The sequence below is a fragment of the Mastacembelus armatus genome, chromosome 1 (genome assembly GCF_900324485.2).
Source record: "Mastacembelus armatus chromosome 1, fMasArm1.2, whole genome shotgun sequence".
In the NCBI taxonomy this organism is placed as follows: Eukaryota; Metazoa; Chordata; class Actinopteri; order Synbranchiformes; family Mastacembelidae; genus Mastacembelus; species Mastacembelus armatus.
This window is the reverse complement of record NC_046633.1, coordinates 11,739,612-11,764,638: the sequence shown is the minus strand read 5'-3', so window position 1 is coordinate 11,764,638 and position 25,027 is coordinate 11,739,612. Positions and strand designations below refer to the sequence as shown.

General features: G+C 38.2%; 1 protein-coding gene across 2 annotated transcripts; it reads right to left on the bottom strand.

Moving 5' to 3' along the window:
• Positions 1 to 1,494: 1,494 nt before the first annotated feature.
• On the bottom strand, positions 1,495 to 24,952 carry galnt7 (UDP-N-acetyl-alpha-D-galactosamine: polypeptide N-acetylgalactosaminyltransferase 7). 2 transcript variants are annotated; one of them, XM_026303886.2, is made up of 15 exons: positions 24,184 to 24,952; positions 21,905 to 22,016; positions 16,742 to 17,060; positions 11,943 to 12,109; positions 10,562 to 10,692; positions 10,309 to 10,388; positions 9,345 to 9,527; positions 7,679 to 7,796; positions 7,461 to 7,583; positions 6,588 to 6,703; positions 5,954 to 6,056; positions 5,711 to 5,809; positions 5,454 to 5,582; positions 5,012 to 5,042; positions 1,495 to 3,406 (listed from the first exon to the last, which is right to left on the bottom strand). In XM_026303886.2, the coding sequence occupies exons 1-15, from the start codon at positions 24,304 to 24,306 to the stop codon at positions 3,300 to 3,302; spliced, it is 1,941 nt and encodes a 646-aa protein (XP_026159671.1). In that variant the 5' UTR covers positions 24,307 to 24,952; the 3' UTR covers positions 1,495 to 3,299. The 2 variants fall into 2 exon arrangements, with proteins under 2 accessions (XP_026159671.1, XP_026159670.1); XM_026303885.2 differs by lacking the exon at positions 9,345 to 9,527 and adding an exon at positions 8,946 to 9,128 and having other exon boundaries at positions 24,184 to 24,948.
• Between the last annotated feature and the right edge of the window lie 75 nt (positions 24,953 to 25,027).

The following is a 25,027-nucleotide window of genomic DNA, read 5'->3' as shown; positions in this document are numbered from 1 at the left end:
ACAAGTCAAAAGTCTGTTGTTCAAAACAGTGAAACCCACTGCACAGACACTTACAGTGCAACAGTTGTAAACACACATTTCCAGATGTCCTGAGACACAAAAACACACTGACACACATATTAAGACATTAACAGAATAAGTCTCCAGGCCACAGAAGACATGAAAAGCTCACATTTTTTCACAACATCACAGTGAAAAGAGTATTGTCTCTCAGAAAACACCAGATTTATTCAATGCCAAAGTCAAACTGTGGATCCACTGGGAGCCTTTTAAGTGACAGAACAATTTGCACCCGGAAAGGTGAGGTGTGTGGGATTTTAACCGCTGCAGAGGTCACATCAGTGATACAGGCACATACAGACACACATTCAAACTTGATTGCCCTTACAAAGGCAGCGCCACTGCGCCTATTGTGACTTTGATCGGTCACGTGGGTTCAGGCCTGCGGGGAGTGTAATTGATTCAAATGTGACAATACAGCATCAGAGCCCATCTCCTGAGCCTGGGTTTGTCAGTTTTCTTCTGTTAAAGGGAGTTTTTCCTCTACTTTGTCAAGAGGTTTTCTTCCGTTAAAGGGAGTTTTTCCTGTACTTTGTCAAGAGGTTTTCTTCCATTAAAGGGAGTTTTTCCTCTACTTTGTCAGAGGTTTTCTTCCATTAAAGGGAGTTTTTCCTCTACACCAATAGTCAGTGCTCAAGGAATGAATTGGTTACTTTAGTTTCTGTATTTTGTACATAATGAAGTTGACTTAATGAAATAGTTGAAATTGTTGTGGACTCTGTCATTTACAGTGTTTTTCTTTGTCTTGTTGAGGCATATAGTGCCCATCTCCTGAGCCTGGGTTTCTCAGAGATTTTCTTCTGTAAAAGGGAGTTTTTCCTCTACACCAGTAGTCTCTGCTGAAGGAATAAATGAGTTACTTTTGTTTCTGTATTTTGTACATAATAAAGTTGAGTTAGTGAAACAGTTGAACTTGTTGTGGAGTCTGTCATTTTTAACATGAAATCATTTTGATATTTTACAATGTTGCATATTGGCCGTATTGCCTTCTACTGTGTCACTTTAAGTCACAGGATGCAGAGGCCACAGTTCAGATGAAAAAGTGAAATTTTTCACCTCATCACAGTGAAAAGAGTCTTGTCTCTTATAAAACCACAAGATTTATTTAATACCAAGACCAAACTGTGATTCTGAGTGGCCAATGGCTGATTTCAGAAGGCATGGGTCCGATTGGCTTTTATGATTAGGATGCCCTAAAGGATGTCTGTGCCAAATTTGGTCCATTTCTGACAAAGTAAGTGGAAGTACACAACATGTGCATCTTTTGGTTTAAAACTCCCTTTGAAAAGCAATGCTGGATGTTACAGAAAGAATGTGGTACATAGAGCTCTGCTGCCATCTTTTGGCAAAACCGAGGACGTGCTCCCAAACAACACTGAAGTCAAAAGTCTGTTGTTCAAAACAGTGAAACCACTACAAAGAAAAAAATAGTGCTTGTAGTAAAAATCAGGTCTTTTATTTCTTCAATCACCCAATGATCAGTCCATATTAAATCTCTGTTATAAGTTAGATATTTACATCATCATTCAAGGCCCTTCACAAAATGCATCAAGATCAACTTTAGAAAGAAGTCTATTTACATGGTACAAAACATTGCATACATAATCACCCATACACCAAACCCTCCTCAGTCACATATTTGTCATGTGTTGTCCTCCCACATATAAGTTGTGTATTTTTCACCTGTATTACCCAGCCCAGCACCCCACACTTTTTTCCTTCTCAGACAAGCAGTTACAAAGTCACAGTCAACTGGTCAGCTACTGAATTACTCAAGACTGTCAGTAAGGCAGGCAATTCATAAGTCCTCAAGCAGTCAGGTCACTGTGTTCTCCTTAACATGAACCTCTAAAGGTATGGATCAAAAATAACTCAAGCCAATAGAAATGAACAGAAATAAATGGGAAGAAATCAGTGTTAACTAAAATACAGTGTAAGTTTTACTTTCATCCATGCTATTGTGCATTTGAAACATATTCTAGTAAGGGGGGACACTGCTAGCTTACAGACAAGGCACACTGCGCCTTGAAGTGGTTTAGGACCTAAACCATTTCAAGGCACATTTTACCCTAAACTTAAGAGAAACAAACGCTGTATGCTGCTATATGAAGGACACAATCATCACTTACTTTTAAGCTCTGTAGTTCGATACTATGTAGCAAGTCAATCTGTCAGATTGCATTAACATTGGGCTCCAAGTACTCTTTTCTTTAATGAACAATAGTAAAATATCTTTCACAGACAAATGCAGTTCAACAGGTAAAAGTCCTTTTCACCCTGGAGGAGTTTTAATTACATCTCTGATAGGAAGACATCCTTTCCCCACTCCGTCTGGTTTGGCCTCAGAGGAAGATTCAAGTACTCTAGTTTGACATGGCGACACTGATTTTTGTGACTTCTACATGATAACCATATACATACAGAAAACAAGCTAGGACTATAAGATTCATGGAGATCTTCATGACACCATCAAAGCAATACTTTTTCTAACCCTGAGGTTAGAAAATTCAACATAAAAAAAGATCCTGTCACTTCAGTTCAAGACATTTGGGTCAACTGAAGGTTCTCTCCCTCTCTCTCTCCAATAAATGGTTCTAAACCCAAGGCATTATGCTAGCCAGTATAGGCAGTATTTGTACGAACACTACCTGATTGGACACAGACGATGCAATTAAATCCTCCATAATAAGGACTCTTTGGTAAGCAAGCTCATCAGTTCGACTAGCACTTGACAAGAAAGGTCTAATAAAAGCACAACTGTCCAGTAGTTAGCACTGCTGTTATTAATTTCATAAATTAAATGCGTAGTTTCAGAAAAGACCTCAAAGCCCAACAGAACAGACACATGGTGTAGTAACAACCACCATCAAAGACAGAGACAAGGACAGAGACAAAAGGGGAGACCATTGAGTTTCCAGTTCGATAATTGGCATTCTGAGGAATAGTAGATTCAGCCTCTACACCAACCACCTCTGGAGTGTGTGTGTGTCAAGAGACAGGTAGTAGGTAGAGGTTTGACAGATGAGTACCAACATCTGCTGGCTTTAAGCTATTGATTGTGGCTCCTGAATATTGTTAGATGTGACCAATTTGACTCCATTGTGATTGGAGACGCAATGATGACTGACTCAAAACATCATTTTCATTTTAAAAGGAGCTTATAGTTCAGATGTATTTCTTGGTGTCTGTTGATCACTATGTATGTACCCCAGTCATCTTCACTGTGCGCTCTTCAGTCTTCATACAGCTACAATGTTGTTCATCTCCCATTTCTGAGTGGTTTTGTTGGTGTCACAATCTGATATGAACACTTTATGGAGGAGGTCAGAGCGGTCCAAACATTTTCCTGACAGGAGAATACCAATGGTTATTACTATGAGTTACAACAATAAAATGTTTCATTTCACTACACCTTTTCTCAAAAACGGTGCATTCCAGCAACATCTAGTGAGGAATATATAAAATGTTTTAACTGAATCTAATTTAAGAGCAACTCCATACAGCTCCAGCTCCAATTAACTCTTAACTCACTTAACTGGTGAAAGTGCACAGATTAGACCATAGTATATACCAGGGATCTCAAAGTCCAGTCCTCAAGGGGCACTGTCCTGCTTGTTTTTCAACTATCCCTGCCCTACTCACTGCTGATTACCTGGATCAGGTATGTTCAGTCAATCAGAAGCTGCAAGGGCAGGGACAGTTGGAAAAAAAGCAGGACAGTGGCCCTCGAGGAGTGAAGTTAGAGACCCTTGCTATACACAGCAGTGTAAGAGATGAGACAACAAAGACAACATGTGACAACACCTCCTTATGGCTCCTCCACAAAAAAAAAAAAAAAAAAAAAAAAAAAAAAACTGATCACATAATGTCTTTTTCCTATCTGTAGAAACAAAAAGTTGCACAACACATGAGCATGTGCAGGCTAGATTAGAATTATGAAAAACATCACTAACAGGTTTTAATCATTTTGATTAAAACTATTATAAATGTAATTGTAATTTAATTTGTTGACCAGTTGGTCTAATTATAAGGTTTAGAGATGGCACTAGGTATGACACTGAGATGAGTCAAAACATTTGAAAAAAAGCATAAGCAAAGCTTAGCGAGCATAGTAAAACAGTGCAAGTGGAGGACTTTAGTTGTCTAAGGTTTGGAAACACTCAATAGAGTGAAAGACAATTGTCAGAAATTTACAAGTTTGACAGGGGTAAGTCAATAATGCATGAGCATCTGAAGAGGATTCAGAAGAATGTTTAGTCTGTAAAGTTAACTTTACATACTGTAAAATAAATGACACAAACTAAAGTAAAATAAGAAAATGAGTGGTATGGTGAAGCACACATGCCCACATTGAGCACAAGGCTGAAATCTATGGCGTTATCCTTTCAAAATTCACAGGCATGAACTGGTAGTTTGAGAGCATAATTTTCTTTTGTTCGTGCTCCAAACTTGCATGTGCACACGGATTCTTTCTGCTCAAGCAGAGGAAAACTATGCTCTCAAACTACCAGTTGACGCTCGCAAATTTTGAAAGGATAACACCACAGAAATGAAGAGGCAACCAGACACAGGATAGAAAAATACATATGGTTCTCTAAAAACTTCAAACCAGTTTGACTGTCATTAGGTATAAAAATTTGCAGAAATTGTTTTCTTTTTATACAGTACATTTACAACATTCAGCCATACATTAAAAAAAGCAAATAGAATCAAGAATGAATTACCTTATGCAAGAATACGATTAGTGTAAAATTGCTTGGTCATGTATTGTTATTTTACACTTACACTCCTAAGTGTAATATAACAATATATAACATATAACAATATAAATGAATTGTACTGAGGTAAAATTAAAACAAAAGCAATGTTGAAGGAAATGCATCTAGATTTTTAAAAGAAAACATTCGAGTTTTGAGTTAGAAAATGTGGTAAAAATGATGCAGATATTTACCTGATTGCACATGAGTGAACCGATGGAGATCCTGAACAGTGGGAGAAAAATAGGGACAGTGGGTGAGTTCTTGTTTATTTCAATACTTTCCACTGTTAGTAAGTTCTGTTTGCTTAGTGGGTTCATTGTGCTGAATTTTTCCTGTTTACACATGATGAGTAACATTAAATACAAGCACTGCCCTGTGAACAGTTATACATTGTGAAGACCAGATTAAGTTTTATACCATTGGAGTGAGGACATTTTGATAAAACTAAAGACATTTAGCCCCTCATTAACACTTGTCTGAAGGCTAAAACTTGGCTTTAGGGTTCACATTAGAATTAGGGTTAGGTTAGTGCTGGTCTAATAGACTGAAATAACTATTTAGCTTTTATGGTTACATTTAGGGTAAGGGTTTGTACAGCTGTACAAACATGCATGTGGGTGTTGTGTGTGTCACCTTGAAGTACTTCCACTCAGTGTACTGGTTCAGTTCACAGTGTGTGATAATTACAGCTGAATTATCACTTCCCTTCGTCAAGCACTGGTCGTACTGCATCAACTGGTTGGCTTCATTGATGCGAAACAACTACAAATGCACACACACAGATTCATTCATTCATCATCTTATTTTTCAGTTACAGTTAAGACCTTATCCATATGTACTAAGCAGAGCTAAAGGTGACAATGCAACACACCCATCAAGTATGTCATTACCTGGTTGCCCCCCATCCTGTGGCATGGTCCTATTTCCACATTGCCCCCATTGGTGTGTCCCATACTGTCAATACAGTAACTTGACTCAAAGCCCCGAATCTACATACAAATTGAAAGGGGACACATGCACGCACACACACAGACACACAGACACAATCTTATGGCAGAGAATATTTTACATGGTTATAGAGAGCCATCTAACAAACCAGGGAGAAGCAGTATTTAACCATGCTGTGTGCTTACCTCCCCCCAATCTACATTTTTAGGAGGCAGAGGGTAGTGCAGTGGAACGTCATATGCAATTTCCTCCATGAACCATTTGAAGGTCTTACATCGATGTTCCTCTCTGACAAAAGGTGCAGCCAAGAAACAGCAAACAATTGACAACTGTTAAAACTACAGTTAGAATGTGAGCCCAATATTAAATTAATATAATCATCCATAATCACTTCTAAAAATAAAAAATGTATGAAATTTTCAGCTGACAGCAGTGTCCCTAAAGTTGAATTTAAGATAAATACATCTTTTAACAACAATTATCAATGTATTCCTGTCATTTTGAGCAAGATGGGTCTGATAAACTTGGTAACCAGTCTATGTGGTCATCATTTTGAGGCATGTCACATTATGCTGTGAATGTGTGGTGAATCAACACCATGATGTAAAAGTGATACAAGTAGAGACGTGTCATCAATGTCATTATTATACTGATGTTGGTTGCCAAAACTTTAAATCAGCAGACTGGACATTTCTCACAGAGTGATCTCTCTTTTCAACGTTAGCATGGGACAAGCATGAAAATCACAGTGTATCAGGGTCTTTAGGTGGATAACCTGGAGCCGAATGTGAGCAAAGTGTGTGTTTTGTTGAATGTTACCTGAAACGCTTCAGCTCACTAATGTCTCCATAGGCTAGAGTGAGAGTTTCAGGACGACTAGCGTAGAAGTAGTCTTTGTATTCATCCCACCAAACCTCCACCACACGAACATAGTTCTGTACACACATAAACACAAAATATATTATGCTTCATATCATATGTAAAAGATGTTTACATTCTGAGCTATAATATACTGATGATTTTATCTGCTTTAATAATAATACTTTAGTACCTCTAATTACTACTCATAATATATAGTAAGTGTTGCAAAGAACAAACATGCATGAATGTACAAGTCATTAATGAATAAACAATATGTATACTAAAAATTTACCACACAAACTGTATTTGTTTAAAAAAAAAAAAGAAATAAGAAAAAAAAAAAAAAAGAACATGCAACCACTGATGTCCACACATTTTTCTGTGGAACAATCAACTAGAGACAACAAATAAGGTAACTGGTGCAATGACAAAACACTAATTAGGTGGGTTGATAAGTTTCACAGATTGAAATTTACTGTTGATTTAATTCTATTCTACATAGAGATCTGTAAAATATTTTGTATTGTGAATGGTTGTGTGGTGACTGAAATATCACTGTTGAATGTACATGTGGCAAATGCCAGTGGTATAAATAGCCTAACCATAATGTTGCCCACAATGACAGCTGGTCTGGCAATAGAGCCATGCTGACGTAACACAAAATTGCACCTATTCTTTGCCTTTTCCCATTGACATGTTTAAAGACAAGTGGAACCGCTGGTATAACTACGTGATAAAGAAAATTACATGCACATTACTGTCTTGGTGTGTAGAGCGTTTTATTTGTAAAAGTATATAGAGTTTTATATGATTTTATGTGTGAGTTACTACCTTCAGAGTGGGTGAGGAGCCAACATGCGCAGGTGGAGGGTTTCCTTGCCATCCCTGAAGTCTATAGATATGACCAACACGGGAACAAGGTACAAAGAGCAGCTGGCCACCACACTGCCAGATCTAGATAAACAGAAATTTCTCTGAAGCATTTGAAATTATTGATTATTATAATTATTATTAATGATCATTTATCCCCAGTGGGTATAAACCTCTACCTTGTATGATATTTCAAAATTCTCTCCTCCCCATATCTGTAGTCCAGGATCATAGAGACCCAGCTCAAAGAAGAACTCTCTCTCTATTGCAAAGAGACCACCTGCCATGGCTGGAGACCTATGGACATAAAGACAGACAAACTAGCATATAGGAGGATAATCAAACAGCTATATCAGCATGTGGTGCAACATTTTTCTTCACACTAAAACTTACTGTTTTCCGGATACTGTAGGTGAAATTTAAATAATTTCATCTACTCTTTTCAACTTAGATTAAAAATGAGATATGATATTAAATAAATCATTTGTTTCTATATAGACATTGCATATACATTATCTTTACTTTGGTCAGTGAGTTGGTCGCACTACTATTGACAGATGTCAATAGTAGTAGGGATGTACTGATACCTTTTTTTTTCCAGAACAGCCTAAAACTGTGCAAAAATATATATGTGACATAAAAGGCAACCACACCAGATACTTGCATCAGTGCATTCCCATTAACAACAACAAAGAAAATACACAAGCGCAGACTGACAGATATACACAAGCATAAAAAGGCTTTAGTGACAGAAAAGTTGAGGAAAAAAAAAAAAAAAAGACTGATAGCAACATATGACAGAAGACTGTTCACAGAAATGTGGAGGTGATGGTGCCCCAGTCCGAACCCCATTCACACCAGAAGCTCCCTTATAGCACCAACAAAATGTGCTGACACAAGCCCACTTTTCCCACAGCTTTTAGACTATGCCTCAACCTCACTGAAGGCAGCGCTATGTTGTGACAGACCCTTTAAGTCCTTGTAGTTCAAGTGGGCTAAATTGGCCTTAAATACTGTAGTAACAATAAATACAGTAGAAAATCTGTCTAAGAGCAGAAGACATGAGAGTAAATTTGCAGTGACATGACAGTTAAATCCCAAATGCAAAGATTTTAGAGTACAGAAGCAGGTGAGAAGAAAGGACAGAAGTAAGCTACTCCACATCAGAGGGACAGAGTTTGTGTTTAGTTTTGAGTTCCAGTAAGGGTTACACTTAGTAGTATATAAAGAGTTGGTATTAAAGAAACAGTTGGGACACAAACTCTGATCTTAATATTTCTGTTTTTGAGGTTAATGTAAGCACTTCTACTGACATAAGTTTAAGACAAGCACTTCTTCACAAGTTATAGCTCGTAGCAGTCTTAATGTCAGACATATGATTAAAATCGGTCCTGGTTAAATATGTTTGTCTTTGTTCACGTTTTTCATGCGGCATTGTGTCTCTACCTATATGGTTCAGTCTGAGTTTTTCTGATTTTTTTTTCCACATCTCCCAGAGGAATTCTCTTCCAGAGCATGCTCCAATCCCAGGCTCCTCTAGCAAAGCCGTTCTCGTCTCCTCCACCTTGGGGATCAATGTTGAACTTCTGGCCACTGATGGAGTCGATCAGAGGCACTGTACACACCGTTCTGACAGAGTAGGGTTGCAGACATGCATACAAGCCACATGGTGGTGTGCATGAAGGGAAATAAACAGCAGTGCCAGTAAAAACACAAACACATGGGGTGGGGTGTTGGAGACCAAGACAGACAACAACACAGTGGAGCATAGGACAGGTGGGATGAAAGGAGGGGAGATGGGGAAATAAATAGAATACGTTAGCATGCTGGTTACGGAGTATGTACCGGTAAGGCTGGGTGGTATGTTTTCTTTTGGCCTTCTCTGTCTGGCTAAGTGGCACTCTCTTCCAGAGCAAGCTCCAATCCCATGCTCCTCTAGCCAGGCCATCATCATCTCCACCCTGCTGGGGCTCCATATTGTACTCATTACCATCTATATAGTCTATCAGTGGTACTGTACATACTGTCCTACACATACACACACACACACACACACACACACATACACATACACAAAAACACACACAAACCTTAAACAATACTTAGTGTTTTGCTGTTGACAGACATTAAAAAGTGCCACCTTGACCTTGAGGGATGCTTTAAGCAGGCAGGCAGACAAAATTTACTGTAGACTTTCTTTAAACACCTTGTTCAGTTTGCTGAAATAAATGATGTTTCAGATTTCAGAGCCGTTCAGTGATAACAATAAACAAACTCAGAAAATTTGATTGTTCTTTATCACTGCATCAGTACAAAACAGAAAACCTACATTATATGTAAGCCAGTGATGATGATATGCATTTTAGTGTAGTGCTGATTAAGCCATACATGTACCCTTTATTTTAGACTAAAAGATAAGAACACCAACTTGTATATAGTACATATATGAAAATATAACGGGGACAAGACACAAACACTGATGTGTAAAAACTGCCCAGGGTATTTGTGCATGCAACAACAAAAGTTTACTAATAAACTGTAAAAAATAAAAAATCTGCCACTGAAAAATTTTGCCTGTATTGTTATCATATTTTGTCTAATATGCATAGAAGTACTAAATGTATTAAAAAAATGTGCTGAAGAACAAAGTTTAATAAATTGTAATTGATAATTGTAATCATTGATTTCTTATAACAGTAAATAAATGAGCCTGTAAACAATCTCTGTTGGATGACATTCAGCCTTTATAAACTTAACACTTCATGGAGAGCTATTATCTTGTGTAAGGTTAAACAAGTGTGTGTGTTACCTGTCTTTTGAAATAGGAGCAATTAGTGGAGCATACCAGTTGATTCCAACCTCACAATGAGCATCCAGGTAAATCAGCACCTACAAAAACATTTCTGTTTAACAAGAATGATAAATGGACTAAACTGCCTTTGTCTATGAACTCAAAGAGCCACATATAATCTTTCAGATTCTAGGACATCAAATACTATAGCTTACTACTAGAATATTTTAAAGTTGCAGTTGTAGCAGTGATACAAAGGCAATAAATATACCTGTCCTTTAGTGGCCTTGTGGGCTCCAATACTCCTGGCCTGGATCAGTCCTTCTCTCTTGCTATTTCTGAAGAGTTTTACAAGACCGTTCCATTGCTTGATGTACTCCTCCAAGCGCTCCTTCAGATGGACTACACATATGCACAATCATTCTCATTATGATGGAACTACCTCTCTATAATACAATACAAAATGTATTTCACCTTATCACCAACAGTACCAGGCTATACTCTGGAGAAAAAAATCTAACATCTTCATCTTAGCAGTCTGAGAAACCGGAGGTTATGCAACACTTTGAATCCCATGCTCTAGAATTGAATAGCAGTTCTGCATAGATTTGGTCCAACTGCGAAAGTATGGGGCTAATATTGTAGCATAACTATTTGGGAACATGTATGTCTTGCTACTATAAGGCACATGTTCAGACTTTGCAGTCTGCAAATGTGTATTTCAATTGGCAAATCCACCCATCCATTATCTATACCTGCTTATTCCTAACCAGGGTCACAAGGATCTGCTGGAGCCTATCCCAGCTCTCTTTGGGTGAAAGGCAGGGGTACACCTGTCTGTGAGATTTGTCTGGGTATAGATCTATTTCTCTGTAAATTCCACTTTTCTATGCCCTGACCTCAGTTCATAGGCTGTGAACAAGCCCACCACCATCTGGAAAACAACACAGTGGTTAGTTGAAGTGACTGTTCTCAGTGGTGTTTTCAGATGGATGAGGCTGAACCATATGGTAACTTTCACCATTACCTTAACAAAAAGCCTTTAGTGACTATTTCAAATATGCCCTTGGGTCTATCATTGCTGTTGTTTTTTTTTTTTAAATCACGAATGCATTACAATGGTGATATACAAATCTGAGTACAGATTTACAAATTTGCAAAATGTGACTTTACACAGGTTGAGATACACACAACAGTCATAACACCATACTTTGATCCAAAACACATCATAGCAAACTGGCTTCTGCTGATTAATATCAAGATCAAGTAATAACCTTGCTACAAAATGTCAGCTACATACCCCGAAACTGACACTTAAGGATCTGTCCGAAAGTTAACTATTTTTTGCACTTATTCTCTGATACTCTATTGCATCCGATATCATCTCTCAACTTAACACCTTATCAAGTGACATAGGTCACATGATCCAACTGTACACAAAACAGAAGTTTTTTCTATCCCTGTCCCAAAACGTTCGTGTTCTGTGTACTCTGTTCAAAGTGTAAGTGAACACTCACCCAGTACAGACATGATGTTAGTGTAATTCACGGTGCCATGTGCTGCACAGAGTGTATACTCTGCTTTTGGTCTCGACACAGCAAAAGATTAAATGTTTTCAACCGCTATAGTGTATGCAAGAAACACATACCCACCTTTGTTGCTGAAGTCATCTATCATGACTATCTCAGCCAGGTATTTTCTGGGAGTCCTCTTGATGACACTGTGGACAGTTCTCATTAGTGTTGACCAGCCTTCATTATGGAAAACTATCACCACGCTGGAGGTCAGCAGTCTGTCATCGTAATGCCAGTACTTACACCTAAGAAGTAAGATGGAGCAACAAATGCATGTTAATTACATTAATTCAGAAACGTTACACATTCTCATCAAGAATGTTGCAGCTATTTATCTAAAAGAATTTAATGTAAATATGCACAAATAATTAGAATTGACTTATTTTGTCATCATAGTTAACGACTTTTTTATGTATGATTTTAAACGATGATTATGTGTTTCCTTTAATGCATCCTTTTTTTAAAAAAAGTGGTGGGGACAATATCGACCCTGGCAAACATGTTCCACCCCCCCCACAAATTACACCTCTGTACCCAAGTAGCCAACCGAAATTAATTTACATTTTATGAAAAAATTAAGAAATGACAAAAACAATGATGCTACAACATCCGTACAAACGTGTGCATGTTTATTTTTGAACTTCCGTTAATGAAACAACACAATACAGCCTATAAATAATATAGTAATAATAATATGAATATTAAATAACAAATTTTACTGCTTGTAACAGTATAATAATAATTAAAAGTTACATTTTGAAGAACTTCACAAATAGTAACAGTAGGCCTAACCAGTGTCACATATTATATAGAGTATGTGACGTCACGTGCGCTACCGCCGGTGGCAATAGACAACCGCAGTGGTCGGTTGCCAGGCAACCGTCACAGTCCTACCCCCCACCACACCACACAAACATTGACATCTACCATTTACATTTATGAATAAATTTTTAAAAACCCTAATAAATATAAATATATATGCTATGTGCTACAATCATTATCATTAAGGAGCAGGAAACAATGAATATGCAGGTATTATACTATATTACGAAGTGAGGGACACAACTCATGGGGTCACCTCAAGTTTTAGAGATATAACATGATCTAAAATTGGTGACTAAATTTTAGAAAACCTCTTTTAGAAGACCTCTGAGGTGGTGCTTATTTTTTTTTCTAATTTCACGAAAGAAAGAGCGTCTTTTATCCAGTGAGTGTGAGCGGGCGGGAACTCTAAACAGGATGATAGAGAGGTCCGTAGGAAGGAGCCCAAACAAACCCTTCAGGGGCGAGGGCTGAACACTGGCAGAGGTGATGGCAAGATAGAGAGTCAAAAACCCTGGTTTGTCAGCAAAAAGCCTTACAAATTCAGATAGGAAACCATCAGGTCCGGGGCATTATCCATTCTGCATTGATACAGTAACCCTTTTAATTGGTAAGACAATTAAAGAAATTTTCAAAACTACTCTCATTGGGTGAGCATTCCCATTCCCCTTAGGGAACCTGTCATTGACACTGTAGTCTGTTCTTTTTAGCTCCCTGCCTTAGCTTTTCACCAGCTCCTTCTGCTCAAACTTGGCAACAATCGGTCTCGGTCCGGCTTCCTCCCTCCCAAGCAATGCACCCAGTGTTTTTCACGGTGTCTTTTGGAAGCTTTAACTGCTTTACAATAAAGTTTTTCACTGTGGCCTGCGGATCTTACTCTGCCTATTCTGGGATGCCCTATATGACCACATTATCTCTCATGTTTCGGGCCTGGAGCTCAATGATTGATTCTTTAATCTTTTTATTTTCTTCTGAGATCCTTCTCATGCCCTCGGTCAGAGATTTCAATGAGCTTCGGAGTTCCTTGTTCTCTGCCGTTAGGTCGACCACCTGTTTCTGGGTGAATTCCAGAGTCTCTCGCAAGGCCTGAAATTCTTTGTGAAGTGCTTCCACCAAGGATAAACAGGCATCTATTTGCACCTGGCCAATCTTTGGGTCTGGACCTTTGCAAAGAGAAGGCGGATGTTTTGTTTGATTTCTTCATTACTACTTCTTGAAAGCACTCCACAATGTAGTCTTTGAGCTCTTCCAGAGTGGTAATGTGGGTGATAATAAAGGATATAATAATCCTACATATGGTAATGCGTGATAAGCTTATTTAGTTGTGCGCCGCCATGTTGGATTCTGCACAGACCCAGAAAATCTTGCAACACTACACCAGCCTACCCCAGCACCACCATCTACTGTGCTTTAGCTAAATTTTACTGTAGCTCGTTAGTCCTGAGTCTTGAGATGCACAGCGTGGGGTGCATGCAGTATAAAATAGGGGGAGAGGGAGTGTGAAGGAAAGGAGGAGAGAGAGATTAAAGTGTCTGCGGCAGGAAACGTGGTTTCTTGAGTGCAGATGCTTTTCTGCTTGCTCCTGCCAGCTTTAAATTGCTTTTATTCCTTCTCATTTTTACTAAATGATTATATAAAACACTTCTTAACATTATGTAACTAATAGGGCCTACTGAGTGACTTCAGCCACGTATAAGTTATTTTTCGACATGTGCTTTTTCTACTTAAGGCCTTGATGTCACTAGTGATCCAGATTTTGCCATTAGCAAAACAACGCACAGACTTTTATAGGTATAATAGTGTTTCTACAGAAGTTGATGTAATCAAATTGTTAATTTTTGTTTTGTTAATTTAAGTTTTTAATGTACTATATTTACTTTTATCAGGTTTTAATCTTAATGCTCTGACTGTAAAGCTCTACGTCTCAAATATGTGATACACATAAAACTGCCTTACATGCCTTTACCCCTACACTATCAGACGCCACTGAGAATTACTGCAGTGGAAGTTAAATTGTCATAATAAAACACCTATTTTTCAGATACAAGCTAAAATGAATGGAAAATTTTAAATTACAATCAGTTTGATAAGACATTTAGTACATTAGGGGATTTTGTTTGTACAGTAAATATGTTAAAATAATTTGCAATAAATTTTCATACCATTTTACCTTTAAACACTAAATCTGTTACTCAATTTTGGTAACAGTTGGCCAAATACTTTACATGTTTTGAGGGTTAATTACTTCTGCACTAATAAAAGTTTGAGATGCTTAATGCAGCAGACTTTGAAGTTATTTTGATTTTTGTGTGCACTGGAGTGATGGACAAAGGATGAGAAATGTTAGGACATTTTCTGTTGTGAGGGAGATTTGTACGTTTTGATTTACCCAAATTAATCAATAGCATCTAACAGTGTTTAACATCATTTGCAGTCAAAATAGACTGTGATAACATTTGCTATCTAACTTAACTTACAACAATTTGTGCAGCTCTGTTGCTCTCACTTATGCTTCGCTGCATTTGTTTATATATTTCTGGTCTATTTTTTCCATTTACGTAGAAAGAAAGCAAGTTAACTAACTTGAAAGACGACAAGACGACATCCTCATTCTTATTCCTACTTACAAGTCTGACTGGTTGACTTTCTCGAACAAACCGTCAATGACCCCCACAACAGCCCTACATATTTGAATTACTGAACAAAGAACACATATCAGGCTAGGTTTGTCACTACTCTGTGAAAAATACTACAATATAATTAACTTAAAACAAAATTGTCACAACAACGTGTTACAGTAACCACAGGGGATAAATTTCTACTAACAAGCCCTTCTTTTGACTACTACTAGTCCAGCACACTAATATGGCATTCAGGACAACTTTAGCCCTGCTTGGAAAAACATAACTAGTGGGCTTATGCAAAAAGATGCAGGGAGCCCCAGTAAAAAAATAAAAGTTATGGCAAGACAAGGTGATGGCCTAATATTTCAGTTGACTAACTTTGTAGCATTAACATTGTATTAAATCATTAGAAAAATGACTGCACCCTTGAAAACCTTCCAGGGTTGTAAATTTCTGGTCTGTTGTTGGTCTGAGTACCTCCTAACAGTGAGGTTGCAAAAGGGAGAATGTTGCCTTCCTATTTACTGACATACTGTAGATTTACTGTCTGCTCTAATAAAACTTAGCTTTACTTTTATTTCAACATACTTTTCTGATGAGATGAAATCTGGCAGTGAACTTCATGTACACAAAATGGTGCCACAATTATGGACCCACCCTTAAACGCACGTCACTTCTGTAGAGCCTCTGAAAACACTGGGTGGAACTCAATAACAACAAGCAGCACTTCATATTAAATAAAGGACTGACTTAACTGCCATGTCCTGTTTCTGTTGAACCGGTTAAAGGTAGCTTGTTCAGTGGGGTGTGTATGAGTTACACCTTATGGCCTCTTTTGTTTGCTTAAAGTCCAACTTGCAGTTTAATTATTTTACTATAAAATAAAATGTGTACACTTTATTGCAACAATAGTTTGATCATTTGCAACAGTAAATGTCAATGTAAATGTATATCAGTAAATGTCACTGGGACATCACAGTTCCAGGGTCAGCAAACACTTATGCTGCTGCCAGTCAGAGATCCAGTTTGATAAAAACAAGAACTGTGCACTGTAGGTCTTGTTTTCTAATACTTGATAACTTTTAAATGGATAAGCATAATGAAAATCCTGAGAAGCACTTATTGTAAGACCGCGTCATTATCCTGTACAACTTACCTGAACAATTTTGTAAAACATGACATATGACATAATTGACTTCTGCTTGTTTTCATTACAATCCTCAGTGGCTTGTGTGCATTGCTTATACATTTGTAATTTGTTTTTATGTGGTTTGAATGCTGTCAAGAGTGCTGGTCTATTAATAGAGATAAGTGATATTAAATTAACGCTGCAAATTGGTGTAGTAATAATCTAGGGCAGGTAGTAAAAGCAAAAACTATAATGAGTAAAAAAGGCAGAAACTTGTAGTTAGCATGAATAGTAGTACTTACTCTTCATGGCGTATATCACTGATGGTTCTGTCCAGTGAAATCATATCACTAGCAACCATGTTGAAGCCAAACTCTTTGACTGAAGCCTGGACAGAATCTTTGTACTCTGGACCCAGGACAAAAGGCTTAGCTCCCTCTCCAGGACCGCCAGGGATCCCTGGAGGCTCTGGTTCCTTGGGCTCAAAGTTTCCCAGGATACCGTTCTTCAGGACAGGACTTGTGTAGGCATGTGTGTGGGGTTTGAATGTCACATACTGCTGCTGGATCACTTGCTTCTGATTGGGCTGTTGGTCAGGTCCCTGGGCATGGTTGTCCCCTCCTGAAGATGACAAGCACAAACCAAAAGACTACAGAATTAGGGCTGCACCTATTGATCATTTTTGGAGTAGAGTATTCTACTGAATATTTCAGCAATTACTTGAGTAATCGTATAAAATTGACTGTTGCATTTTTAAACAATAATACTGTTGTGTAAACGACATGTTCCCTTAAAATTACGTTACCTTGTGTTGGCTCCGCTGGGTGAGCTGGTTTTGTACAGATAAAAGCAATACATCATTCGAATCTGTAAAGGGTCTAGTTTTATTTGTATACACTCATAATAACAACAAAACGCTGTGCTTTTGTAAAATAAAGAAAGCAGACAGGGTGCGCTTTCTGTCTTCTCTCTCTGTCATCTCTCTCTGTCATCTCTCTTCACAGAGACGTAAATAAAACAACCAGAATCTTAGCTAATACTTGCCTCATACAAATAAGAAATGTATGGTTAGAAAGCTTGAAATGTCTTCTTTTAAATGAAACAATTCAAGTCAAAAACAAATCATATTTTATTCAATTCGTATGAAAGTAAGGAGCGGGACGTTTTCTCCTCATTATAGCTAATGTGATCCCGCCTCACACTGAGTGTACTATTCATATGGAAATAATCTGTGGTGAGCCAGGTAGTTCTGTGCACACCCTGAGAAATGACATAAAACGTCAAACTTCATCATAGAATTTACTCACTTTTTCTGCGCATGTGCATGATGGCATGCTACGCGGGTGAAGATGCGCTTCGTATGTTCCAAACAGTGATGAAGAGTTTACTTTGTCCTCAGAGGAAAAACACGTCTCAGATAATAAATATTTGCATCTGCATTGCATTGCACTAATTTCCTCTCAGCCACATACCTGACTGAAAGGCTCATTATGTGGGTCTTTGTGCGGGTCTTTGTCCTCTCAGGTGAATCACATGACTATTCATGATCAGGAACACCTTCCTGCATGTCTTTTCTAAACAAAAAGTGTCTTAGAAAATTTAAATCGGTGTATTGTTTTCTGTGAATGAGTGAACAAGATGATTTTCACATCATTTTGAAGCAAACACTTGTGGCTACAAGATGCATTTCTTAAAAGTCTTGTGAACCAATGTTCTGTATGTGTTTTATGGTCTTATTTCAGTGACTTAAAAATTGTAGTTTTTCACTAACCATGCATAAACGCTGTTTTCTCAAAAACACAATCATGTATAAAGTTGCTCACATATTATTGTAGCCCAGTTTGTGCTGATTAGTGTTATCAGACTTCTGCCATTAATATGTTTAAAAGCAACTGAGAAAAGCACAAATGTCAGGGTATGTCAAAACTTGCTTGTCCAGGGCCCCAAAACACCCTTAGACCGCAGAGGGTTAATCAATTTATTTGAGTAATCAGTGCAGCCCTAGACAGAATACACTATACAGATGCTCATAAAACTGTTAATGTACAGTGGGTACGGAAAGTATTCAGACCCCTTTAAATTTTTCACTCTGTGTCATTGCAGCCATTTGCCAAAATCAAAAAAGTTCATTTTATTTCTCATTAATGTACACTCAGCACCCCATCTTGACAGAAAAAAACAGAAATGTAGAAATTTTTGCAAATTTATTAAAAAAGAAAAACTGAAATATCACATGGTCATAAGTATTCAGACCCTGTGCTCAGTATTGAGTAGAAGCACCCTTTTGAGCTAGTACAGCCATGAGTCTTCTTGGGAATGATGCAACAAGTTTTTCACACCTGGATTTGGGGATCCTCTGCCATTCTTCCTTGTAGATCCTCTCCAGTTCTGTCAGGTTGGATGTGAACGTTGGTGGACAGCCATTTTCAGGTCTCTCCAGAGATGCTCAATTGGGTTTAGGTCAGGGCTCTGGCGGGGCCAGTCAAGAACGGTCACAGCGTTGTTCCGAAGCCACTCCTTTGTTATTTTAGCTGTGTACTTAGGATCATTGTCCTGTTGAAAGGTGAAACTTTGGCCCAGTCTGAGGTCCTGAGCACTCTGGAAGAGGTTTTCTTCCAGGATATCTCTGTACTTGGCCACATTCATCTTTCCTTCAATTGCAACCAGTCGTCCTGTCCCTGCAGCTGAAAAACACCCCCACAACATGATGCTCCCACCACCATGTTTCACTGTAGGGATTGTATTGGGCAGGTGATGAGCAGTGCCTGGTTTTCTCCACACATACTGCTTAGAATTAACGCCAAAAAGTTCAATCTTGGTCTCATCAGACCAGAGAATCTTATTTCTCATAGTCTGGGAGTCCTTCATATGTTTTTTGGCAAACTCTATGCGGGCTTTCATGTGTCTTGCACTGAGGAGAGGCTTCCGTCAGGCCACTCTGCCATAAAGCCCCAACTGGTGGAGGGCTGCAGTGATAGTTGACTTTGTGGAACTTTCTCCCATCTCCCTACTGCATCTCTGGAGCTCAGCCACAGTGATCTTTGGGTTCTTCTTTACCTCTCTCACCAAGACTCTTCTCCCACGATTGCTCAGTTTGGCTGGACGGCCAGGTCTAGGAAGAGTTCTGGTCGTCCCAAACTTTTTCCATTTGATGATTATGGAGGCCACTGTGCTCTTAGGAACCTTGAGTGCTGCAGAAATTCTTTTGTAACCTTGGCCAGATCTGTGCCTTGCCACAATTCTGTCTCTGAGCTCCTTGGGCAGTTCCTTTGACCTCCTGATTCTCATTTGCTCTGACATGCACTGTGAGCTGTAAGGTCTTATATAGACAGGTGTGTGCCTTTCCTAATCAAGTCCAATCAGTTTAATTAAACACAGCTGGACTCCAATGAAGGAGCAGAACCATCTCAAGGAGGATCAGAAGAAATGGACAGCATGTGAGTTAAATATGAGTGTCACTGCAAAGGGTCTGAATACTTATGACCATGTGATATTTCAGTTTTTCTTTTTTAATGAATTTGCAAAAATTTCTACATTTCTGTTTTTTTTTCTGTCAAGATGGGGTGCTGAGTGTACATTAATGAGAAATAAAATGAACTTTTTTGATTTTGGCAAATGGCTGCAATGACACAAAGAGTGAAAAATTTAAAGGGGTCTGAATACTTTCCGTACCCACTGTATACCTATCAATCATTTATACCAGAATCAATAAATAATCAAACACTACCAGAACAAGCATCACCCTTGTTTAGTCTGACTGAATCAAAATCTGCTTAATTTTACCCCTTGGTGCACTTTGTTTGGGCAGGCCTAAATACAGGAAACACATCTGGTTGTGGACCAAAACAACTGTGGCAAAACTCTTCATTGAATGTGGCCTTGGTCTGGTCACAGTCAAACTCTGTAGGGTGTCATTTGTGGTGGCAATGTAATCTGACCTCGATCTGGACCAATGACAAGGAATATTCTGTCTTTGGATTAAGAAACTGAAGTTCAGCATGTCACTGTACATGCTCAATATTCACTTCCTTGTTCTGCTCAGTTGACTGTAGGCTGTACAACTTCCTTACAAAGTGTAGTGTTGTATTTTTAAGAGGTTTTCTTAAGCATTCCCTTGGTATTATGTTTGGTATACTGTTGTATATTATATAATTACGATGGTTAGGAGCAAATGTGCCATTTACCCCTGTTGCAGAGTAAACTTCTTTTTTAAGAATATTCACCAGTACTAGACACAGATCATCTTATTGTGTTTATACTATCAGTCCTCCCGGACTCACTTGCCCAGTGAGCAGAGGGGATGCTTTTAAGTGACTTTAAACTTTTATTTTGGTTCACTTGGATTTTTCTGTGTAAAAAGAAATCAAGAGCCAATGGGAAAATGGACAACGTTTACAAATTGGTGCACTGATTTCATCCTTACATAAGGTCAGGAGTCTGGAACAGCAGTCCTACAATGATCCAAAAACATACTATAAGTAAAGTTTGTGTATGTAGAAGGCTAAAGAAAGTACATATGAAATTTATATCAGTGCTTTTTAGGACTGTCCTAGGCCTGCAGGTTACCTGTAGTAGAGCTTCTATAAATTTGTGTTTACTTGGCCTTGCATTATTATCAGCTACCAAGCTGTTATGGACACCTTTAATAGAAATGGATGTTTATCAATTGAAGAGCCACTTTCTAATTTTGTTACAGCATCTTTGGGAAAATATTGGAGAATTGTAAAACAAAAGATTAACTGAGGCAGATCAGAAACCATGTAATGTAATTGCCCTGTTATATTAATTTGACATTTTTCATAGAGTCACCCTCACAGAAAAATATAAATATGTCTCAGGACATGTTAAGAAAAGGCAAGACTCAGTTACAGTCTTTTCTAGAAAACGCAGATGCTAGAGTGGGAATCTGGCCAAATCACAGTTTGATTCTTGGTGTCATGACTCCATTCAGATTTGTGTTCTTAATTCAATAAAAAAAGAGGGGCAGTATATTTTGGCTGTGTTATTATGTAAGTGTAATTTGGTTAAATATTTTTGGTAATTAAAAAAATCATTGGAATGTGTGTTGTAAATGGGAGAAGAAAGGAAAAATGCTCAGCCATGTTGTTGATAGTGTTACATTAACATTAATGCAGTGGACAAGGGTTTCTCTGCTGCAGCGTTACTAGCAGAGAGAGAGAGAGAGAGACTTACTCAAAGACAGCCACAGTATTGTGTAGAGTTGACTGAAGTTTTGTGAAGTATTGCAGTGTTGCTGAGGTGCTCTAATTTGGTAATGCCAAAGTTCAGTGCTCTGCTGGACGTGAAGCTCGATTAAGTATACACAAAAACCTCCACCCGCATCTTTCAAAGCTCATTAAAATGCATGCAAGTGATTCACTTTTCTGGAGATCAACAAACATTATGAGCCAACAGAATGAAATTGTTTCATGGGATGTTTCAAAATAGAACTGAGCGTGTCTTACCCTGTTTGAGTCTGACGGAGTTGAGGTCAACCTCCACCCCCTCCACATGAGGCCAAGGTACCACAGGTTTAAACTGATTTGCTAGGTCTCCTTTGGGCAGCAAACTGTCATCCTGTATGGAGGAATATGACAGAGGCTGTTTTGAATTTCAAAGATGCACAATATGAACATTACATCAGAGAAGAATGCATTGATTGAGCATTCTGGGACAAAGCACTGAATGACAAATAATCAAAACCGTAACATTAAACATGACTGTGTACCAATTTTAGGTCAAGTCACACTGAGCAGAAAGATACAACACATTTGGTACAGTTACAGAACTCCTTGTATCATTTGTAAAGATTAATACATATTCTTTATTTTATTATAATTGTTTTTTTCCATACTCTATTTACTATTTTCTTTCTAATTTTTGCTCTAATGCTATAAAACCTTAATTTCCCTGACAGTGATCAATACAGTGTTACCTAATCTAATTTTCAGTAAAAATGTCTGTGTTGACAAAATTAATAACTAAAAGAAAATAATAAAACAAAAGAGAAAACATGTAATCCTGACCAAATTATTCAAATTGAAACAAATTTGAATTCAAATTATACAGTTTACTAATATACACTGTATAACATAATTACATAACAAAATCATCAACCAACAGAGAGCTGTATTCAAAATCACACTTAAAATCAAAGTGAAAAATTCAAATCACAGGCTTATCAAAGTTGCGTCACTTTCATCACAACTCATGAAGTGACTCAGAAGTTTATGGCCTTTGTGTGCCTGTTTGTACTCCTAACAATGCCTGAGCATGGTCCTGATAAGTTGGAACACTACCCTTTTGGGGAAGTATGGTTGCACTCATGTCTTTTGAAGTACAGTAGTTTTTTTATAACCAAATAAATTGGTGCTCCTGTTTCAGGGGATTAAAAAAATAGCCCTTCTACATTGTAAATACGCTATGACAAGTACCTCTTAAGAAAGTACCCCCAATATAAACAGATTTACATCATATTGCCATTCATGCTCTGAAGCAAATCTTGTCAGTTGTGACGCATTTTCCATTGTAAAAGTAAACATAATCTGAGACTAATCTAGAACTGCAAGGACTAGCCAAGTAATTGATGCCCAAAATATGAATTAGTTTCTATTCTAATAAGCACATAACAGCTTGACTCAAACTTTTGCTGATTCAAAATATTTTAAAGATGTCAATCAATTAATCAAGGAAATAATATGCAGAATTCAGGAATGGACATAATTGTTAGCCTGGGCCCTAATCTTAGCCTGGGCCCTAATCTAATTGATCCTGTAAAAAATGTATCTCTTTACTTTCACATGAGATTATGACTCAAAGATTTGACATGAAAAATACCGATCATTATCTTCAAGCTGCAGTTGCACAGAAGAATGCCACGAACCAAAGATACAGTGAACTACTGTTAACTGTTAGCGCCTTCAGTTCCACCTCAGAAAAGCATAGCACCAGTATAGCGACCTGTGCGGATATATGCCCTGGAATGCACCTGTGTGGTTTTGGAATGTACCGTTTACAGGGGCATGTGGGCAACAGCACTGGTATAGAACTGTTCATCCAAAGCTGTCACAAGAATCCAGCCAGCTAACGTTAGGAGCACGTCTCCATGACAACCAACTTAGTAAGGCCAGGTGAATGAAAACGTGTGATTGTAATAATACATTGATTGGCATATTTGAAGTATTAATACACCCATAGGTATATCTGAATTCATAATACATCCATGGGCATATTTGAAGCAATAATAAATCCACGGGTATATTTGATGCAATAATAAATCCATGGGTATATCTGAAGTATTAATACATCCATGGGTATATCTGAAGTATTAATACATCCATTGGCATATCTGAAGTATTAATACATCCATGGGTATATCTGAAGTATTAATACACCCATAGGTATATCTGAATTAATAATACATCCATGGGTATATTTGAAGTATTAATACATCCATGGGTATATTTGAAGTACCAATACACCCATAGGTATATTTGAAGTATTAATACACCCATAGGTATATTTGAAGCAATAATACATCCATGGGCATATTTGAAGTAATAACACAACCAAGGGTATTTTTGAAGTAGTTAATAATACATCCAAGGGTATATTTGTAGTAATAATACAAAAGTGTAACGTTAAATTTAAAGAAATAATACGTGTTAGTTTAACGATAACGTTACGTGCATTTCCGTGTGCTGGACCCTTCAGCTTAGCTATAAGTGGTTTACCCGTAACTCACCCGTTTGCCAAAGGGGTTTTCATCGCTGACTTTCGGTGACAGAGACGACCAGAGCACCACCAAACCGAGAAACGTCCCAACGACGAGCAGACTCCGCAGAATGAATCCCACTTTCAGCCTCATGTTGGACGCTCTGCCCGAGAAACGCTGGCCAGCTAAAGCTAGCTGCTACCGCTGCTAGCAGGGGCTAGCTAACTGACCGACAGCCAGACAGCTAACTAACAAACAGGCAGGTAATAAACAGGCAGCAAGTAAACAGGCAGCTGACTATACTGCACGTTTGAACGGACAGACTCGTTCTGAGACTTTCCGCTGTGATACTTGTGTTCCTGCCCCGGCTTCTGGTCTCCGGACCTGCTGACACGGCTCCAGCCGAGGCGCACGTCCGTAGCAGCGTTGACTACATGAAGCAATAATATTGGAAGGTCTACGAATAATACCACTAATACTATGTTTACTATACTTCCTAACATCAATCACACAATTTCGTAAATGGCTCTGGGTGCAGCAGGATTTTGAAACAGGTCTTACGGGATGTGGGAGAGGAAAGGGAGGTCTGTCTGGTTCTTCAAACCACAATCGATAAGTGACGTGGACCCACAATTGTTACGGCTGTGGCTTGTGGTTTAATGTCCACGTCAGTAGGAGGAATGCAGCGCTAAAAACCTGTTCCACAGCAACTACAGACAGTGAAGCCCAGCTTAATAATAATCCAGTAATATAAAATAAGAGAAGAGAGACTTGTGGACTTCAGTAGGAAACTGTAATAAAAATCAAAGCATTTAAATAACTCATAAGTGTAGAGTGGATTGTGCTGTCAGTTTTAGCGAAGTGTTGGCAGGTA

What these genes read in the sequence shown, in the direction of transcription:
- galnt7 (XM_026303886.2), bottom strand. Translation starts at nt 24,306, where the DNA reads ATGAGGCTGAAAGTGGGATTCATTCTGCGGAGTCTGCTCGTCGTTGGG. An exon ending in AGATGACTTCAGCAACAAAG is followed by an intron (nt 10,693 to 11,942) that starts GTGGGTATGTGT and finishes GCATATGTGTAG; the next exon opens with TCCATCTGAAGGAGCGCTTG. An exon ending in AAAATGTAGATTGGGGGGAG is followed by an intron (nt 5,810 to 5,953) that starts GTAAGCACACAG and finishes ATTTGTATGTAG; the next exon opens with ATTCGGGGCTTTGAGTCAAG.